The sequence below is a fragment of the Piliocolobus tephrosceles genome, chromosome 6 (assembly GCF_002776525.5).
Source record: "Piliocolobus tephrosceles isolate RC106 chromosome 6, ASM277652v3, whole genome shotgun sequence".
In the NCBI taxonomy this organism is placed as follows: domain Eukaryota; kingdom Metazoa; phylum Chordata; class Mammalia; order Primates; family Cercopithecidae; genus Piliocolobus; species Piliocolobus tephrosceles.
Genome location: NC_045439.1, coordinates 38,249,640 through 38,268,660, shown reverse-complemented (window position 1 = coordinate 38,268,660; position 19,021 = coordinate 38,249,640). Strand labels below are relative to the sequence as shown.

The 19,021-nt window shown below is 42.7% G+C and overlaps 1 protein-coding gene across 8 annotated transcripts in view; it reads left to right on the top strand.

The window, feature by feature from the left end:
- RAD51B (RAD51 paralog B) overlaps positions 1–19,021 on the top strand; it is a 776,005-nt gene that overhangs the window by 443,600 nt on the left and 313,384 nt on the right. For all 8 annotated transcript variants that reach the window (XM_023182488.1, XM_023182498.1, XM_023182515.1 and 5 more), the window contains one exon: positions 13,164–13,260. In XM_023182488.1, coding sequence (XP_023038256.1) covers positions 13,164–13,260 — 97 coding nt within the window. The remainder of the gene's footprint in view (positions 1–13,163; positions 13,261–19,021) is intronic.

Below are 19,021 nucleotides of genomic sequence, written 5' to 3'. Positions count from 1 at the left end.
TAAACATTTTGTACAGTTTTTTCTTTATGAATGATTTTGCATTAAACAAATGGGACTTCGTTAATCTGGTATCAGTGAATGCCTTATTCTGAGGAAATTAATCCACAAATATCCATGGGACCATGAGTTTTCATACTGAGAACTTTTTTATGTGATAGAAGCGGTATAGACTAGAGAGCCAGGCAGACTTGGTCTGAGTCTGGCTTTCCCATGTGCCGGCTATTTGATCTCAGAAAATGCCTCAACTTCTCGAACCTCAGTTTCCTCATCTTTACAACCAGGATGATAATGTTTACCTCACTGTGTTGTGAGGATGAAATAAGCCAACATATCTCAAGCAATTGGTAGGGGTCTGACACATAGGAAATGCTTAGTGAACGTGAGTTTCCTCTTTTACTCCTTCACTCCTTTAGAACGGGGTCAGAGATGTAGAAACACATAAAATCTCATGAAATGTGCACCAGAGAGAGAGAAGGATAACACAAATGACATAAAAAGTCTTGTACTAAGTTACTTGGTATTGATTCTAAAGTCAGAGTATTATCTAGGGCAAGGTGGCTCATACCTGTAAACCCAGCACTTTGGGAGGCCAAGGCAGGAGGATCACTTGACCTTTGGAGTTTGAGACCAGCCTGGGCAACATAGGGAAACTCTGTCTCTACAAAAAATAAAACATTAGCCGGATGTGGTGGTGCATGCCTGTGTTCCCGGCTCCTCTTGCGTCTGAGGTGGAAGGAACGCTTGAGCTCAGGAGTTCAAGGCTGCAGTGAGCCGTGATTTCACTACTGCACTTTAGTCTGGATGGCAGAGCTAGAGCCTGTCTCAAAAATAAATAAATAAATAAATAAGAAAAAGAAATAAAGTGTAAGTATTAAGAAGTGAGAGAAAAGTTAGGGCTAGAATAGTTAGCAGAGGTTTCATGGAAGAGGTGGGATTTGAACTGGCCCCTCAAAGATGGAAACTTACAGAGTAAAGGAGGCTATTTCAAATGGGCATTTGGGGTGGGTAAAGCATGAGAAATAGAGAAATTAGAATGAGAATGTTGTAAACTTTGGTTTTCCTATGGGAATAATTGAACTCAATTGAATTTTAAGTAAAAGGATAATATTAATATTTGTTAGGCACCTATTAGGTATTAGGCACTGTCTTAAGTGCTATTTATTTATTTATTTGTTTATTTATTTATTTATTTATTTATTTGAGATGGAGTCTCGCTCTGTCACCCAGGCTGGAGTGCAGTGGCGCCGAGATTTCACACCATTCTCCTGCCTCAGCCTCCCGAGTAGCTGGGACTACAGGTGCCCGCCACTACGCCTGGCTAATTTTTTTGTATTTTTAGTAGAGACAGGGTTTCACCGTGTTAGCTAGGATGGTCTTGACCTCGTGATCTGCCCGTCTCAGCCTCCCAAAGCGCTGGGATTACAGGCTTGAGCCACCGCGCCCGGCCTGTCTTTTTTTTTTTTTTTTTTTTTTTTGAGGCGGAGTCTCGCTCTGTCGCCCGGACTGGAGTGCAGTGGCCGGATCTCAGCTCACTGCAAGCTCTGCCTCCCGGGTTTATGCCATTCTCCTGCCTCAGCCTCTGGAGTAGCTGGGACTACAGGCGCCCGCCACCTCGCCCGGCTAGTTTTTGTATTTTTTTAGTAGAGACGGGGTTTCACCGTGTTAGCCAGGATGGTCTCGATCTCCTGACCTCGTGATCCGCCCGTCTCGGCCTCCCAAAGTGCTGGGATTACAGGCTTGATCCACCGCGCCCGGCCCGGCCTGTCTTAAGTGCTTTATATGCTAACTCATTTATCCTTAAATAGATAGGATTGCTATGCCAATTATACAATTGAAGAAAGTGAGGCACAGAGAGATAAAATAATCTACCTGAGTAGGTGTGAAGTAAATAATCTACAACTAGTAGGTGGTGGAGCTGAGATGGAAGCCCAGGGGATCTGACTCCAGAGCCCACCCTCCTAACCCAGGACAGCTGCTTCAGTCACTTCCCACCTCCCCTCACTCTGCATTGAGGATCAGCTAAGACCATTCTGTGAACATAACCTGAAAAGTATAAAGTACCATATATGTGTGAAATGACATGGTTGTTCTTATTAATGATGTCACATGAGAGGCGACAAATAGCTACCTGAAACTAAGGGAGAAAAACTACAGTCCAGCACCCACATGTAGTTGTACTGGACAGGTTTAGCCAATGCGCAGCATATATGCTTCACCATCCTCTCTAGTGACTCTGAGTACTGAAAGCTTCACATTTCCTATTTGGACAGTGTTCCAGGAGGCCATTTCCAAACCAGTATCAGAGACTAAAAACCTGTTTGGCATCTGGAAGTAGGGCTTGTGCCTCAAGTGTGATTTGCCTTTGGCCAGGACATCCTTTTTTTTTTTTTTTTTTGAGATGGAGTTTTGCTCTTGTTGCCTAGGCTGAAGTACAGTGGCGTGATCTTAGCTCACTGTAACCTCCACCTCCTGGGTTCAAGTGATTCTCCTGCCTCAGCCTCCTGAGTAGCTGGGATTACAGGCGCCCACCACCATGCCTAATTTTTTGTATTTTTAGTGGAGACAGGGTTTCACCATATTGACCAGGCTGGTCTTGAATTCCTAACCTCTGGTGATCCACCCATCTCGGCTTCCCAAAGTGCTGAGATTACAGGCGTGAGCCTCCGTGCCCAGCCTCAGTACATCCTTTTTAATGGGCTTGTACCACATGATTGGGAGTTTGAATGTTAGTAACCATGATGGAAGATCACTCCAGGGGCATCACCATGGGAGGAAGCCTGCCCCTACTTACCATGTAAATATTTAGCCATTTCAATGTATTTGTTCTGGGCCTGTTCTTCTTATGTGTCTCTCCTGTGTTGACTCTGTTTAATTGTAGGTTATTATTGTATGTCTATATTTGTGTCATTTCTTTAAGTATAGACACAGACAGCATTGCTTCAGTTGCCCCCACCCCTCCTTTTAAAAATAACACCTTACACAATATCCCTTCCTTGAGATTATCAAAGAAATAACTTTTGTTCAAGAGCATATCTGATGAGGTGGCTGACTTGAAAATTTGTTCCTAAGCAGACCTTGTGACCTCTGTTTGAACACACAGTGAGTGGCCTTTGCTCCCATTTTATGCTACAGATTCACTCTGGAGATAGAATTGGTTGCACCTCTCCAGGCACTGACTTTGGAGAACCCTTGGTGGTTAGGATGTCATTTGTGCTGGCAGCACAGAAATATAAGCAGTAAGCCCAGAGTTGCTCACCCTCCACTGGAGGTTTCTCATAGGCTGGGTGGCACCCAAGGCTCCTCTGCTTCAACTCTGCTCTACTGTAAGCCACTGGAAGTGTAACTGAGGCTGAAGGGTATCGATGTTGGTATTTATCAGGTTGGACATCCCCAAATGCCATATTTTCATACCTCCAAGGAGCAAGTGACTCAACAGAACTGTTTTCTTGGTCTCAAATGAGTCTAAGAAGGGGAAATCACTTAATACCAGCCGTCTGTGAGGGACTGATCACAAAGCTGTGTCTTTCTAATCCTCCTTGCAAATCAAAGGGAGGGGAATCCCCAGAGCCCAGGAGTACACATGAATAGAAAGCACCACAAGTAATAAAAACACCGAAAAAGGTCAGCAGAAACTCGGGGGGCTGCTGGAAATTCACCTCCTCTGCCTTTCTATGGGACTCAGTGGGCAGTGATCAGGTAGCAGACAAGGATACCCAGCTAGACGCCAAAACAACTTGGCCACAGGATATGTACAGTGCAGCAGAAGGCTGGTAGGATAGTTTCTTCCACATCCATGTGAACCTCAGAGTCATCTGACCACTGGCCTTGTTCTCTTCCAGGTTCTAGCTGGCCAGAGACTTTTTCGGCCTCATGCTAACTGCAAAATCGCACACAGTTGGCAAATACACCATTGGAAGCCGCTGTGGCTGCATTGTCACAGTTCACCAATTGTGCGTGTTATTTCCTGCAGTGGGCCCAAGATCACTCACAGGATGCTGCCGGGGTTGGGTTAAAGGTGGAAACAGCATACTAGCTTGCTGTTTGTGGCCTCTTTACAACTGCCGGCCCCATCTGAGATCCGGAACCAACACGTGCTAACCTCAGCCCACTGGGGCCAGTGGAGCAGCCGGCAGTGGAACCAGAGCTCTCCACACCTATGTCTATGGCACGGTAGCTGCCGGCCCACAGTTTCCACTGCATGCCCTTGCATATACACCCCAGTAGAAGTAGGCCAAAGAGAAAGCTGCCTTAGGGAGCCACATGGTTATCTTGTGTGTTTACTTTTGCCAAATGACAGACACAATTCTACTTCAACGCATTTTTTCTGAACTCAGTGGTCAAAAGTAGAACGGAAGCACTACTTGCGCCAGCCCCCTTTGTGATTGAGTGAGTGCGTGCTTGTGCAAAGCTGAGGAGATTTTTTTCACCTCCTCCTTCTGCGTTCCCTCAGACTGAGCCACTCTCTTCCTTAGGGGCTCCCCTACTAGGCAGTGTTTCTCTAGCTTTGCCTATGGATTTCACAGTGAAATCTACAGAAGAGAGTTTTCCTCAAGGCTGATAATAAGAGGTATGAATTTATTAAGATTGAAAGTATTCTCACCATAAGCACAAATTATTTCAAGTTGCTCCTTCATCCCTTTTTCCATCCCCTTTTCCTCGGCCACTGCCAATTGGTTCTGTGTAGGGTGGGTTTCTTAAGGCTGAAGATAAGCAATGCAAAGGTGGAATTTTGAGTACAGCACTCATCCTAATGTGAGTGAAATATATGAAACATTTATTCTAAGCAGGCTGCTACATTAACAGTTGTAATACATTCATTCTCTGCATATCTTTTGTGGACTCAACACTTTTAGGTACAGACAGGTTAGGAGAATTTCCCAGAATTGCACAGCAGGTTAGTGACAGAGCCAGAAATAAAAGGCTGCCTGACTCCCACACCCGTGTTTTCTTCAAGCCAAATTGAAGTTTGGCCTCTTCTCTACAAGTATTTCACAAGAAAAGTTCCCCATAGCCTTTCAGATTTTCCCAGAAAACAACTGTTGTGCAGTCCTTCAAGGTGGAAGTGACAGGCCGGAATATTGAAACCTTCTCCGTTTTTACTCTAGAACTGACAGTTGATATTTTCTGAGCTGAAGCTAAGATATAAGTTTGTTTTTGTTTTTGTTTTTGTTTTTTTTAATCATGGGATGATTTTTGATTTTCCAGAGCATGGCAAAACTAAGCCAGCAAATAGTAAAACCAGATTTGTTTTTGTGACGCTCAAACTCTGTAACAAATATTGGGTATCTCTTTACAAAGCTGGAAGTGGACAGGAAGGGTTTGGGATGGGGAGAGGCATGCGTCTGGGAGTGTGGCCTTTCTAGACCTACCCTGTTCTCACTCTCTTCCTTCTGCCTCTTGCCCTCATTGCTTTCTTTATTCTCTTTCTTCCTTTTGTCTCCTTCTCACCTCCAGCTCCTACCACAGCAGACAGGTTGGGGCAGACACCGTCATGGTTGGGGAGCAGGAGGACAGCATGGGGAAAACCACTCCAGGCCTTTCTCTCAAACCTTGGTGATGAAAGGACTCAATGGACCTGAACAATTTCTCACAGGAAAGTTCCGGTCTCTGTCTCCTTAAAAGCAGGGCATTCAGTAACCCTTAACAGAGCCAGGATTAAAACTTGAATTTCTGACTTATCCCAAGCCTCTGTTTGGATAGAAAGGCTAGGTCACTGTCATGTATGGCAATTAGAATCACTTCAGATACAAAAGTAACATTCTTAAAGCAGTGCCTTAAGCAGAGAGACCATTTGTAGTACAAAAAGGAAAAAAAGAGTAACTATGCCTTTAGAGCTGATGAAAGGCAGAGCCTCGTCACTTTGAAAGCATTGGATTTAGTGCCAGGCGGGTTGGTGAGTAGACTCAGCACCCACATTCTCTTCTTGCGTCTCTCTCTCTCTCTCTCTGGCCACCCAGATTATCCAGGGGCTGCTGTTTACTTGAGAGCTAAAAGTGTCAGTACGGACTATCACTGGACCTCGTCATCCTGGCCCAGTTAAAGTGCTTTTGAAACTTCCTGATGTGTGTTAGATTGTGGCAGGTTTCTGCCAGGGAGTGGGCGGGAGGAGGAAGCAGGTGTTTTTATGGGCTAGAAATGCCCCTGAGATGCCTGAGGTTGCTTCGTGAATCCTCTAGCCCAGCCTACCCTTCAACTCTGTTGCACAGAAACATGAGTTCCATGAAAAGTTTTAGTTTCAAAACTTCCCATGGGCGTCGGAAATGATAACCACATGTTATCAAGGGCCACTGAAAACCACCAAAAATTTGTCGGAATTCATATAAGATTGCCTCACATACTTGACTTTCATAGAAGCGGAAGCCATTGACCTACTTGATTTATGGTATTTATTAGCAGAGTCTGAAAAGACTTTTATCACAAGATTGATCTTGTTACAGTATAGCATCTTGACCATCTTTCAGTGAATTTCTGGATATTAGATTTTTTTGCTTACTACTTTTATAGGTGGAATTCTCTAGACCATGACATTAAGGCCTGGAGAAGTCACCTGTCAGTAGGTCTGAGCTGAGAGTTTCTCTCTCTTCTCCTGTGTCCCATGTTGCCTTAGGAAGGAGAGCAGGCAGGAAAGCCTGCATGCCCTCGTCTCATCTGTACTATTGGTCTTAGACACGTGACTCCAGTTCACTTGGTGGAAAATGGGGATTATAAAATTTGCCTCTCAGCTGCCCCCACAGAAAGCTCAGTGATGGCATTTGTCAGATTCTTGGGTCCTTAAAAAAAGTCTGACTTTTAAATATTACGTAATTATTTTGCTGATCATGAATATCTCTTATGCTGACCAAACAGGATCAGATATCACATTCTAACCTATTCTGTCCCTGGCTGACCACAAACTCCCTCTTCTTTGTCCCCCACCAAAAGTCAGGTAAAATGAGCTGTTTCCATCAAAGGCTGTGCCTTCAGACCTGGCCATTTCCCACTCAGGTCTCCAGAGCTATCCAATTTTCTCTCCACCTATGCATTCTAGTACTCATGGAAGGCTCCAGTATACAAAATGGCTACTCATGGAGCCGCCTCCCCTTCCACCCTACCAAAGATATTTCTAACCTTCAATGTAGAGTAGGTTAGAATTGATATATACATTGGCCCTTAAAGGCCAGGAACATTAAGCTTGAGCAGAGGGTAGGTGTGTAGCCTGGGTATAGTCTAGTCATAACCCAGCTGAAGAAAGATGAGTCAGCTGAAGGAAGAGGGTCTGCATTGGGCACATAGACTGGCAGAAAGTTGGGCTCAGTTGGTCTAGTCCCCTAACTGATGACCAGCTCATTCTGCTTATTCTCTCTTAACCCAAGGTATTTGCTGCCTTAAGCTACTTTTTAAATACTTAGTGGAAATAAGTCATGTATTTTTGTTAGTGTGTGTTGGTTGGGTTTTCCTGGCCAGGAGCCTCTGCCTTCTGACCAAAATGACATGGATTTCCCAGCCTTCTGCCTTACCAGTTCATCCCATCTTTAACTGGTTCCTCTCTACCTCTTTTCTCTAGCTTATACACCCTGCTGGCTATGAAAGGAGGACCTACTGGGTGGTTTATGAATCTATACTCTGTATTTCTTTTTTACAGATCTTAATTTTTCTCTTAATCTGAGTGTAGATATTTGACTGGAGTACACAAAACTATGTAATACAAAGGAAAACTGGGCACCTGGGGGCGTGGCTTTTGAAGGGAGAAATCTCTCCCCATTTTTCCTTGTGGGAAAGCATTAAAAATGGGACTCAAGGTCTATGTGACACTATATGAGGGGCCATTTCCTATACAGGTGCACCTCTGTAAGCAACCTACAGTCAAGAGGGCAATGTGAAGAAGCTTGGGAGTAAGCATTCTCTCATATAAAGCTGAGTTGAGACAGAAGTTACTTTTTATAGGGTTTCTTCTTCCTCCTAGTAGGTGGATGATATTCTTCTTCCTCAAGAGAAGCTGATTAAGTTGGATTCTGTCTATTCCTGGCTTAAGACCTAATCATGACCACTAAAAATATCTATCTTTTCCTTTGCCCAAGAACCCCACTCTGGTCTTGCATTATAATTGGTGGTACTGGGGGTGTGTTGTGTGTTTTCAATAAGCCATATTTTAGGGAAATAGCAAAAATAGCACATTTACTTTCAATTAAACATTGCTTTTGAACATATTGACAGCAATTATTTGTTATTTGTCAGCAGTGGGCTATATGCTATATAAAAGGGAATCAGGCATGGGTTTTATAGCTAAACAAGCAAGGTATAAATCAGCAAAGGTTAACTAATGAGAGTGATGGGATAACATTTTCCATAGGCCGGGTACTGTGCTAAGGACTTTCTATGCATTATCCAGCTGAATCCTCAGAACCATGTGAGCTAAGTATTATCATACCCAGAGAGATTATGAAGCTTGCCCCATGTCACACAGCAAGTAAATGGTAGAGCCCAGGATCTAAGTTCAGGTCTGATTCCGAAGCCTTTGTCCTAAACACTGTGCAAATTACTCTTACACAAATTTAGTACTGAGCATCAGAAGACTCAGTCTTTTCCATGGAGCAAAGCAGCAGGAAAACCCCATGAAGTGTCAGTTAGAAACCAGATTGTTAAGAGTCTGTTTATAACTTGTAATAGTATTTCTTTTTTTTTTAATTTTTAAATTTTTATTTTATTTTTTGAGACGGAGTCTCGCTCTGTCGCCCAGGCTGGAGTGCAGTGGCGCGATCTCAGCTCACTGTAAGCTCCGCCTCCCGGGTTCAGGCCATTCTCCTGCCTCAGCCTCCCGAGTAGCTGGGACTACAGGCGCCTGCCACCTCACCCGGCTAGTTTTTTGTATTTTTTAGTAGAGACGGGGTTTCACTGTGTTAGCCAGGATGGTCTCGATCTCCTGACCTCGTGATCCGCCTATCTCGGCCTCCCAAAGTGCTGGGATTACAGGCTTGAGCCATCGCGTCCGGCCGCTGTAATAGTATTTCATATGTTATTTTAAAAGTATAGTTTTCAAGTCTCCTGATTGCCTCAGAGGAAAATATACCTATAGTCTTCTGCCCAAGTTGTGAGGATTGTAATCAATGCTTTGGGAAATGTTTTCATTCTATCCTTTTTGCTGAAAATAGATTTAGAAAACCACAACAATTCAGTAAGATGGCATGATTAGCAAAGCCCTGAGTTTGGTTGCTATGTATCCCTTTGGCGATTTGGCTTTAAGATTCGTAATTAAAAGGGAGAGGATTATTAGCAAAATCAGTTAGGAGCTTGTTCTTTCGCTATTGGGGAGCGCATATTTTCTTCCCCATCTGCTCTTTCACCAGAAGTGGAAATGATGCTGGGTATCTTTTGAGGTACATCTGTAGTTCAGTTTTAGGTTCTGTAAGATAGCATTTCATTAGTTCTGTACAATAAAACCATCATCTCAGTACAAGCTTCCATTACAGAACCAGTGAAGTGAGAATAAAGTTGAAGAAAAGTGGTCTACATATTTCAGTCAATGCCTTATCACTGAATTTGTAAGTTTCTAGAGACATGCAGTACCTTTATATCTTGATTTCCGCCATGTATATGGTGACATGCTTTGTATGGTAGGTGTTAAGTAAGAATTTTTTTCTCATTACTATTAACCATATCATTGGAGTCCCAATCATTTTCACCAAGCCATCATTTAAAAGAATCACAAAATCACACCTGTAATCCCAGTACTTTGGGAGGCTGAGGCGGGTGGATCACAAAGTCGGGAGATAGAGACCATCCTGGCTAACATGGTGAAACTCATCTCTACTAAAAATACAAAAAATTAGCCAAGCATGGTGACGGGCGCCTGTAGTCCCAGCTACTTGGGAGGCTGAGGCAGGAGAATAGCGTGAACCCGGGAGGCGGAGTTTGCAGTGAGCAAACTCCAGCTTGCGCTACTGCACTGGGCGACAGAGTGAGATTCTGTCTCAAAAAAAAAGAAAAAAAAGAAAGAAAGAAACACAAATATATTAGAGCTGACATATTTAGATCTCTCAGAAGTTCCACATTTTTTTTTTTTTTACTAAGACAAATGCAGTATTCAGTTCATTGGTAGATAAAGCACATAGTATTTTCAGAGTAATGTCAGTATCTTATTGGCCTTGATTTAAATAATGACTATATTTTTCTTACTAAGATTTTTACACAAATTCTTTGCAATTAAATAAAACTTAGGAAGGACTAAAATAGGTAGAAATGATCAGGTACCAAAGTATATCCTGATATAGAAAATTGTGATTTAGTGTTCTATTGTTAGAACCAACTGTCTGGAGCCTATGGCATATACTAATTTATTAACCTGTATATCCTCATTCTGAAGGAAATAATAACAATAACAACAATTGCTTCTATTTATTGAATATTTACTATGTGTCAGATATTTTAAGTATCTTGCATTGATTATCTCATTTAATTCTCATAAAAATTCTATGAAATAGATATTATTTTACCTGGGAGCAAATGAAGCTCAAAGGTACACAAGGTCAAAATCAGAATTTGAACCCAGTTTTACTAAACTCCAAAGCTCATACCCTATATTATAAAAGAGAAATGACCGGGCATGGTGGCTCATGCTTATAATCCCAGCTACCTGGGAAGCTGAGGCAGGAGAATCGCTTGAACCTAGGAGGCAGAGTTTGCAGTGAACTGAGATCATGCCATTGCACTCCAGACTGGGCCACAGAGTGAGACCCTGTCCCCCCCAAAAAAAAGACAGCGATGAACACAATTCCTTATTTATACTCGTATAGCTGAACAGTTGTTTCAAGGAGGCTACTTGACCATTTCCAGCCATTTTAATTGAAGACATATCTTAGGTGATTCTCACTGGTCGATGGAAAGTACCAATACAAAAGAATATGAGAGATAAGATTAGCAAATACTGAGTGGAATCCTGTAATATCTGATTATTGCTGCAGAGTGACTGGAGACTCACAAGCCCAGTGGGCACACAGAACTTAAAAGGTTGTCTTTGCTATTCGAGTACCGCATTTCTTTACCTGACCTTGCCGTCCCGCTCCCTCTCAGCCCTCAATTAAGCTGCCATTGATACAGGATTTATAATGTGTCACTGGTCCATTCAGGATACAGTGACAGAGGTGTGGCTGAAAAGCTGGATAATAAAGAATGGGGGCAACTTCCCTTTCTGTTCAAATCGGGGTGGCAACAAAACCATAGCTGACCCTTGGTTCAGACCAGCACAGTCCAGCTAGACAAATATTCCAAGCACTGAATTGTGCACTAAATGCCTAATGCCCCTTGCAGAAGGGACATTGCCTCTGAGTGACCAAGATGCTCATAGTTTCTTCCCACCATGAGAACATCTAAACCTTGGAAAATGATTGTAGTATTCATTATGTTATATTTTCCAGAAAAGAATCTGTATTTATTCTTCCTCTAGGCTTCTAAACAATAAGGTAGACTTTACAAATGAGGATTTGTTAGGAAGTTTCTTGACTATACCAAATTTGAAAATTTGTGTGACATTCGATTACATGAATTAGGTAGTTTTAAAGTCCTTTCCAGGGATCTTAAATGTTATGAACTTTATTTTGTATAGGTAGGTTTATGCTAATTTCTTTCTTTTTTTTTTTTTTTTTTTTTTTTTTGAGACGGAGTCTCGCTCTGTCGCCCAGGCTGGAGTGCAGTGGCCGGATCTCAGCTCACTGCAATCTCCGCCTCCTGGTTTCATGCCATTCTCCTGCCTCAGCCTCCCGAGCAGCTGGGACTACAAGTGCCCGCCACCTCGCCTGGCTAGTTTTTTGTATTTTTAGTAGAGACGGGGTTTCACCGTGTTAGCCAGGATGGTCTCGATCTTCTGACCTTGTGATCCACCCGTCTCTGCCTCCCAAAGTGCTGGGATTACAGGCTTGAGCCACCGCACCCGGCCTGCTAATTTATTTCTTAAATACATAGTGAGACTTGACTTCTTTTGTTAGAATTTAACTATTTAAAAGAGGAGTGTTATTTCTTTAGAGTCAAACTCATTCATTCCTATATCACAAATTTGCAAGTAAAACTCTGACTTTTAACAATAACAAGCAAAGAAGCCACAGGCATCCAAATTTTATTTTATTTTATTTATTTGTTTGTTTGAGACGGAGTTTCACTCTTGTTGCCCAGGCTAGAGTACAATGGCACGATCTCAGCCCGCTGCAACCTTGGCCTCTTGGGTTCAAGCAATTCTCCTGTCACAGCCCCCTGAGTAGCTAGGACTACAGGTGCCAGCCATGACACCCGGCTAATTTTTGTATTTTTAGTAGAGAAAGGGTTTCACCATGTTGGCCAGGCTGGTCTCAAACTTCTGACCTCAGGCGATCCGCCCACCTCAGCCTCCCAAAGTGCTGGGATTACAGGCATGAGCCATGTGCCTGGCCCCAAATTTTAAATTATTAATGTTATTCAACACCAGTAATATCTTAGGTTGTGGTTACAATTTTATTTTATTTTATTTTTAATTTATTTTAATTAATTTATTTATTTTTAGACAGAATGTCATCCTTGTTGCCCAGGTTGGAGTGCAATGGTGCAATCTCGGCTCACCACAACCTCTGCCTCTTGGGTTCAAGCGATTCTCCTGCCTCAGCCTCCTGAGTAGAGTAACTGGGATTACAGGCATGTGCCACCATGCCCGACTAATTTTGTATTTTTAGTAGAGACTGGGCTTCTCCATTTGGTCAGGCTGGTCTCCAACTCCTGACCTCAGGTCATCCTCCTGCCTCAGCCTCCCAAACTGCTGGAATTACAGGCATTAGCCACTGCACCTGGCGGATATAATTTTAAAAATTAAAGTCTTTTCAAATATGTACATGTGCATTTAATTGTTGTTAGCTGCCTATTATTTAACTAATATGATAACACCCCTCAATCCCAACTTACTCAGCATTTAGAATGAATTGATGGTTTTACTCTGAAAAAAGTCAGTCTATTTCCTCAGTTTTCTGGGTTTTGAATAACTGCTAGGCCTTGCCAGATATTCTGACCTAAAGATAAAGCTGGTGAAAGTCAGGGCTGGGGTTTTCCTACCTGTGTATTTATCAGTCTTCTCCTAAACCACAGTCTGCCTTTTGATAGCTCTAATAATTAATTTGGTCTTCCCTGTCTTTCTTCTCCCTTGCCCCTCCCTTCTCCCTGTCTGTTCACAGGTTATCTTGACGAATCAGATTACAACCCATCTGAGTGGAGCCCTGGCTTCTCAGGCAGACCTGGTGTCTCCAACTGATGATTTGTCCCTGTCTGAAGGTAAGGAATCTGTCCTGGAGAGGCTGAAACTTGACACTGACATACAGCCCCACTGCCTTTCCACCTCCTGTTGAGAGCTGGGAGATAGGGCTAATAGGCCTTGGCCAGTGAACCCAGCCAGAGCCTGTTGATTTAGGTTTGACCACCTTTCCTGGCATCTGATCTCTTATACTGGGGAGTCTCTTGCCCTGCGTCTATAAGTGAGCTCCATTTGGAGGCCAGTCACTCCTCTATGGGCTATTTCAGGTCCTTAGTATGAGGGCTGATGAATTGTTAAATGACTTTGTTTTTGAGACTGATACTCAAAGATTGGCTTTCCCAGTGGTCCCCTAGCAATTTAGCCTTTTGTTTGTGCTGAGTTCCTTTGGACTAAAAAGCATACATTAGTTTCATGTGCCAGAGATATGACATTCCTGATCAGCTTTACAGAAGATTAAGAAAAAAATCTCCATGCTGGTAAATCTGCAAAATTTTCTCCACCCTCCCCTGCTAGCAAAGGTCAGGCTGGCTATGGTTTCGATGGCAATAAGCTTTACGTAGCTGGGGAAATAACACCAGTAAACCAGAGGGTGGTTTCTAGTTTTATTGAAAGTGCTTACTTGACAATTCTGAGTTGTTCTCCTTGTAGTCTAGTATCTTTCATGCAGAATGCTGTGGGCCTGGGTAGACGTACAGAGCTCTTCCAGGCCCCTCTGCCCTTTCCACTTTCTGAGAATTGTTCATGATGGAATATAGGAGACTTTTAGGCCTAGCAAGGCTGCTGACTGACTGCCCAGATGGTCTTCTGCAGATCAGCTTTGCGTTATGGTCTTAGAAATTGCAAGAACCACACCTCTGCTTCTTAGTGGTGGCTTAAGGAGTGAAAACTAGTGGCTTATTTATGAAAAACTGTACAATGCTTTGTGTACCTTCCTTCTGAGTTCAGGGATACATCATCAGAACCCCCATTAGCGAGGCTGAAGACCTGAATCATGGAGTATTCCTCCCCCTGAAACTTTTGTCATCAAGTCTGCTTAGTACTTCTTTCCGCATATATCATTCCTTTGTCCCCTCTTTTTTGTAATGTGTGTTGTGGTCAGCTGATTTACTAAACTCCCAGTTGGATTATTGTAATAACATCCAGATTGGCCTTCCCAGCTCTAGCCTCTACAGTTTACATTCTGCCACTACCAAACTGAACTTCCCCGTCTGGCCTCGTTCTACTCTGTTGCTGCCCTACTCAGAAATCTTGTTTTTTTGTCTGTTTGTTTCTTTTTTGTTGTTTTTTTGTATGTTTTTTTCTGAGAATGACCTAAAATCAGTAAGCTGATTTTAACATATTTAGGGATTTGGGGTTTGTTAGCTTGAAATCAGCCATAGCAAAAGTATTTATACCATGGAAATCAGCAAATGCTAAAAATCAGGTGGCTTGTTTTTTTATTTCTTCCCTTTGGGTAGACAGGTTTTCAAAACACCACTGGATAAAGTTAATGATTTTAACCCTTCATAATCTGTCATTTCCTTTCTATTCAAATGTAGTTTCTGCCGGTATCTTAGGTGAAGCTCCTATGCTAAGCGTGCAGCCCTTGGCCTGCCCCTCCCCAGGCCCAGCTCCAGGCCTGTGCAGAGACAGCTCACTCGAGAACAGCGCTTCTCTTTTTCACTTCTTCTGCTTCTCGTCCCACATCCACTCCTTCGAGTCTTATTTAAAGACTGCCTCTTTCACAGAAGCTGCTTGCCTATGGTCTCACTCTCTGTTTTCCCTCTGTGGCCACTCTATCTGCTCAACTATATAAGGAAACAGTCTAGAAAATTAATTTTACTTTTCATGTTTTTCTGCCTAAATTGGCAGATTTTAAAGACACGACCATGTCATGTTCTTTTTGTATCCATGTTGTTATCCGGTGACTAGCAAAGTTCTAGACACATACTAGCCAGTAAATAAATGCTGAATGAATATTACAGTAAATACTTCAGAAGAACAGTGACCATAAGAATCATGTAAAGCACCTATGAACATTGTTAAAAAATTGTTAAAATTATCACACACACATACACAGATACACACACACACACACACACACTTATTCAGCTCTGCGGAGACCAGAATCGAGTAAACTGCTTCCTTATTTGAAAACCAGTAAGTACTTTTCTTTGTGCTGCCTTCCTGGTTTATCTCAAGCAAAAAAGAAGAACAAAACACATAGAAAAGAAATTGCTCTGGGGCTGCAGTATAACTGCCACAAGACACCCCTGACGTGTTCATAACAAAGGAAGAGTTACCAGCTTATCTTCCCAGAAATCCAAGAAAGAATGGAAATAATTGATTTTTCTAGATTTGTTTTGTATAGCTGAGCAGATAAAGAGGCTATATAAACATATTCCTAAAGTCTATAATGAAGGTTTTTTTTTAGTGGATTAAAATGGACAATGTCTTAGAACATTTATAGCCATTCAAATATATTACAACGGTTGTTAAGTTCCTATGATTTACGCACACACATGTGCACATGCATGTATAAATTGCTCTGTTTTGTTTCAAGCATTCGTTGTATCAGCTATGCCATTGTGTTATTAACTGTGGTGTTGGGCAGGCCCTTTTGATCACTTTGGGTCTCAGTTTCTTCTGTTACATGACAGGTTGGATGAATAGAAGATTGCCGAAGTTTTTTCCAGCTCTAGCATATAAGATCATGAGGTAGGTCTGAAGGTCAGGAGCATTCACCCACTGATGGGGTTTAATTCTGACTTACAGAGTAGGAAGAATGGCTGTGTTGCTCGTGTTGCCCTAGATTCAACACAGTCGAGAGGATCTTTAATAAATCTTAGCACTGATACTTCGGCATACCTGCAGGAGCCTTTCCTCACTGTATGTTTTCTCTTTCTCACTCTGGGTACACTTCTGGTCTTGTCTGTGTGTCTCTTGCTCTCTCCGCCTCTCTCCACACAAAGTTATACAAAATCAGAAGTGTGTGCTAACCAGTGAAAATGAGAAACACACCGGAATGGGGTGACTTTGTAACTCTGGTCAATTTGCGTAAGTTCCGAAAGTTCCATTCTCCCAATAGTTTGTGAATGGGATAGTTTGTGAAAGGCAGGCTGCAAATTGACAAACACACTGCACATATGAGGAGATATTTTAAGTAAATAGAGAAAATTCAGTTTGCCCTCTCATTCCTTCTCAAGGCACAAAGCTCAGGGGCAGGAGCAATGCCGGGAAAGTCCTTGGCCCTTGAGGTGTACTTCTCCCTTCTTTGGCTCTCCCACCTGGGAGCTGGATAACTCAACAGTGGAATGAAACCTCAATGAAGAGAATTATACCATGATGTCAAGCAGTGAACATGAGTCTACTTAATCCAAGCCAACAACTCAGCCACAAATTTAATAAGAGTTGGTGGGGGCGGGGGGGGGGGGCGGGGATACCCAGCAACACAAAAACAAAGAACTCTCAACTTTACAAACACTGGGAGGGCAACAGCTGGTCAGCCGAGATTAAAGGAGCGTGAGAGAGCACCTCCCATCTCCTGACTTCTCCTCCCCCATAGACGTCCCTGCAGCCAGCCAGGGCTCGCTTTTTACAGCCCTGTGCAGATGACCTTGTTCCAGCTAAGATAGGAGCTCTTTTGATCTCAGCAGGGGGATGCTCTGGGCCTGCAGCTGGCAGATATTAATAGTCCAGGATCTGTTGGGGTGGAAGAGATCTCTCAGTTGGGCCAGGTCACTTGTATTCCCTCCTCTGCGTCAGAGCAGAAGGGACTTCATTTCCCTGAATCAGCCCCTGCTGGGTACTACTCCTCTTAGGTCCACTCAGATCATTTGATCGCTGGCTGCTCTTGGCTGCTTGTTCTCACCCCACAACTGTTTTCAAGGGAGCACTGTTTAAACAGTGCACTGTGCACTGCAGCTGAATTCTATTACAGGACAGGATAGACCTTGTCCCCCCGCCAAATCCCAGTGTTTCTCATGCTCACTGGTTTGCACACACTTCTGATCTTGTATACCTTTGTGTGGAGACAGGCAGAGAGAGCAAGAGACAAGACCTGAAGTGTACACAGAGCAAGAAAGAGACAGCAATACAGGAAGGGGAGACTGTTGCAGGTATGCCAGAGTACCAATGCTAAGGTTTCTGAAGGTCCTTTTTATTGTGTTTAGGGCAACATCAACAACACAGTCATTCTTCCCACTCTGTAAATCAGAATTAAACCCTATCATTGGGTGAATGTTTCTAATCTTCAGACCCTCCTTATGATCTTAATTGTTAGAGCTGGAAAAGACTGTAGCAATCGTCTAGTCATCCAATCTGTCATTCAACAGAAGAGATAGGGACAGAAATAAGGATTATTTGGTTGTATATTCTATATTGTTCTAGACTAGGTACTTTGAGTCACAGTATTTTCTTCTTCAGATTTCATTTTGTTGACAGAAGTTCAGACATACAGGTTATTATAGTGTTCCGTGCTTAGTTATTGTGACTGTTCTGTGGCCAAGGGCACGTTTCTTAGCCCTTGCCAATTCTTCCTTATGGTCATTGGAGATACTGAGGATTGTTGGACCTGAGTCATAGGTAACATCTCTTTCCCCCAGAGTGATTAATAGAGAAGGGATCTAACAGTCCAAATGGCCTAGGATGCCATATCCTGTTCCAAAGTCACCTGGGATTTGAGCAGGACCGGCTGAGTGCCCACCTACTGTGACACAGTTGGTAGGTGAGATTTGACTGATGGTAACAGTGAGCCCTGTGCAAGATGGAAGCTGTAGACCATTGGCTTGCTTTCTTCTGGTGATTTAGCAGAGTAGCAGTTACTTCATTATGGTGACATGGCCCACTTCAGGAGTTCCACATGGCTTTATGGAAAAGAAGACAATATTAGGCTGCCATCTTGGTATTCCCAGCGTCTGGCATGTTGTATCCTGTTTTCTGCATTACTTGTTTTTGATAGATCATAGCACATGAAAACTAAAAATGTAAAATGTTGGCTAGGTCAAGGAAAGAACACAAGAGAAACAGCAGTACTTCCTAGAGCCAAAAGTGGTTTCTAGTTTTATTGTTGGAAGGCTTTCTATTCTGGTTGGAGTCAGGGGAATTGATGGCTGATTTCATGTGCAAGAGAAAGTATTTGGGGATTCGTATTCCCTACCAAGCCATCCCTGCAAAAAGCTGGAGTCCATTTGAAAGATTATATGCAAGTTTGTGGCTTGTGTTCTCTTTTAAAATAAGTTCAACAAGCAAGAGCAGCTCAGAATGGTTGGGACAAATCAGAGACTCATGGTTGTGAAAGAAGCAAACTTCAAAGCATGGTATGAATTTTCAAGTCTTATTTCCACTCTTGCTTTCCAGCTGGATCTGCTCTGGATTTACTGCAGGATGTTTGAAAATGTGGCTCCCTGCTAATCTCAGACAGTTGCTATGATCAATGGTTTCTTTCATTTCCGATAAAAAACACTGGTGTTTCTACTTAAATTGTGTGTATTTTCAGCTTTATTATTAGAGTTGTGATTTATTGTCCTGCATTACCCAACTTTGTAATCCATTAACCACAGACTTTGGGGTGGGTTGGTCAAGTTAGCAGAAATCTCTACATACTTTAGCTCCAAGGCCCTTCGCAGCCCAATCTCAAACTAGATGTTCATTGGTTTGTGTAGGGCCATGTACCAATGGGTAAGAGTGGAGAAGTTTTAAAAATCCACTCCTTGGGGGTATGGTGCAAGTTGGCTAAATTAGTACTTTGAAAGCCTATGGTCTGACTACAAAGTTAATATTAACAACTATGATCAACATTAT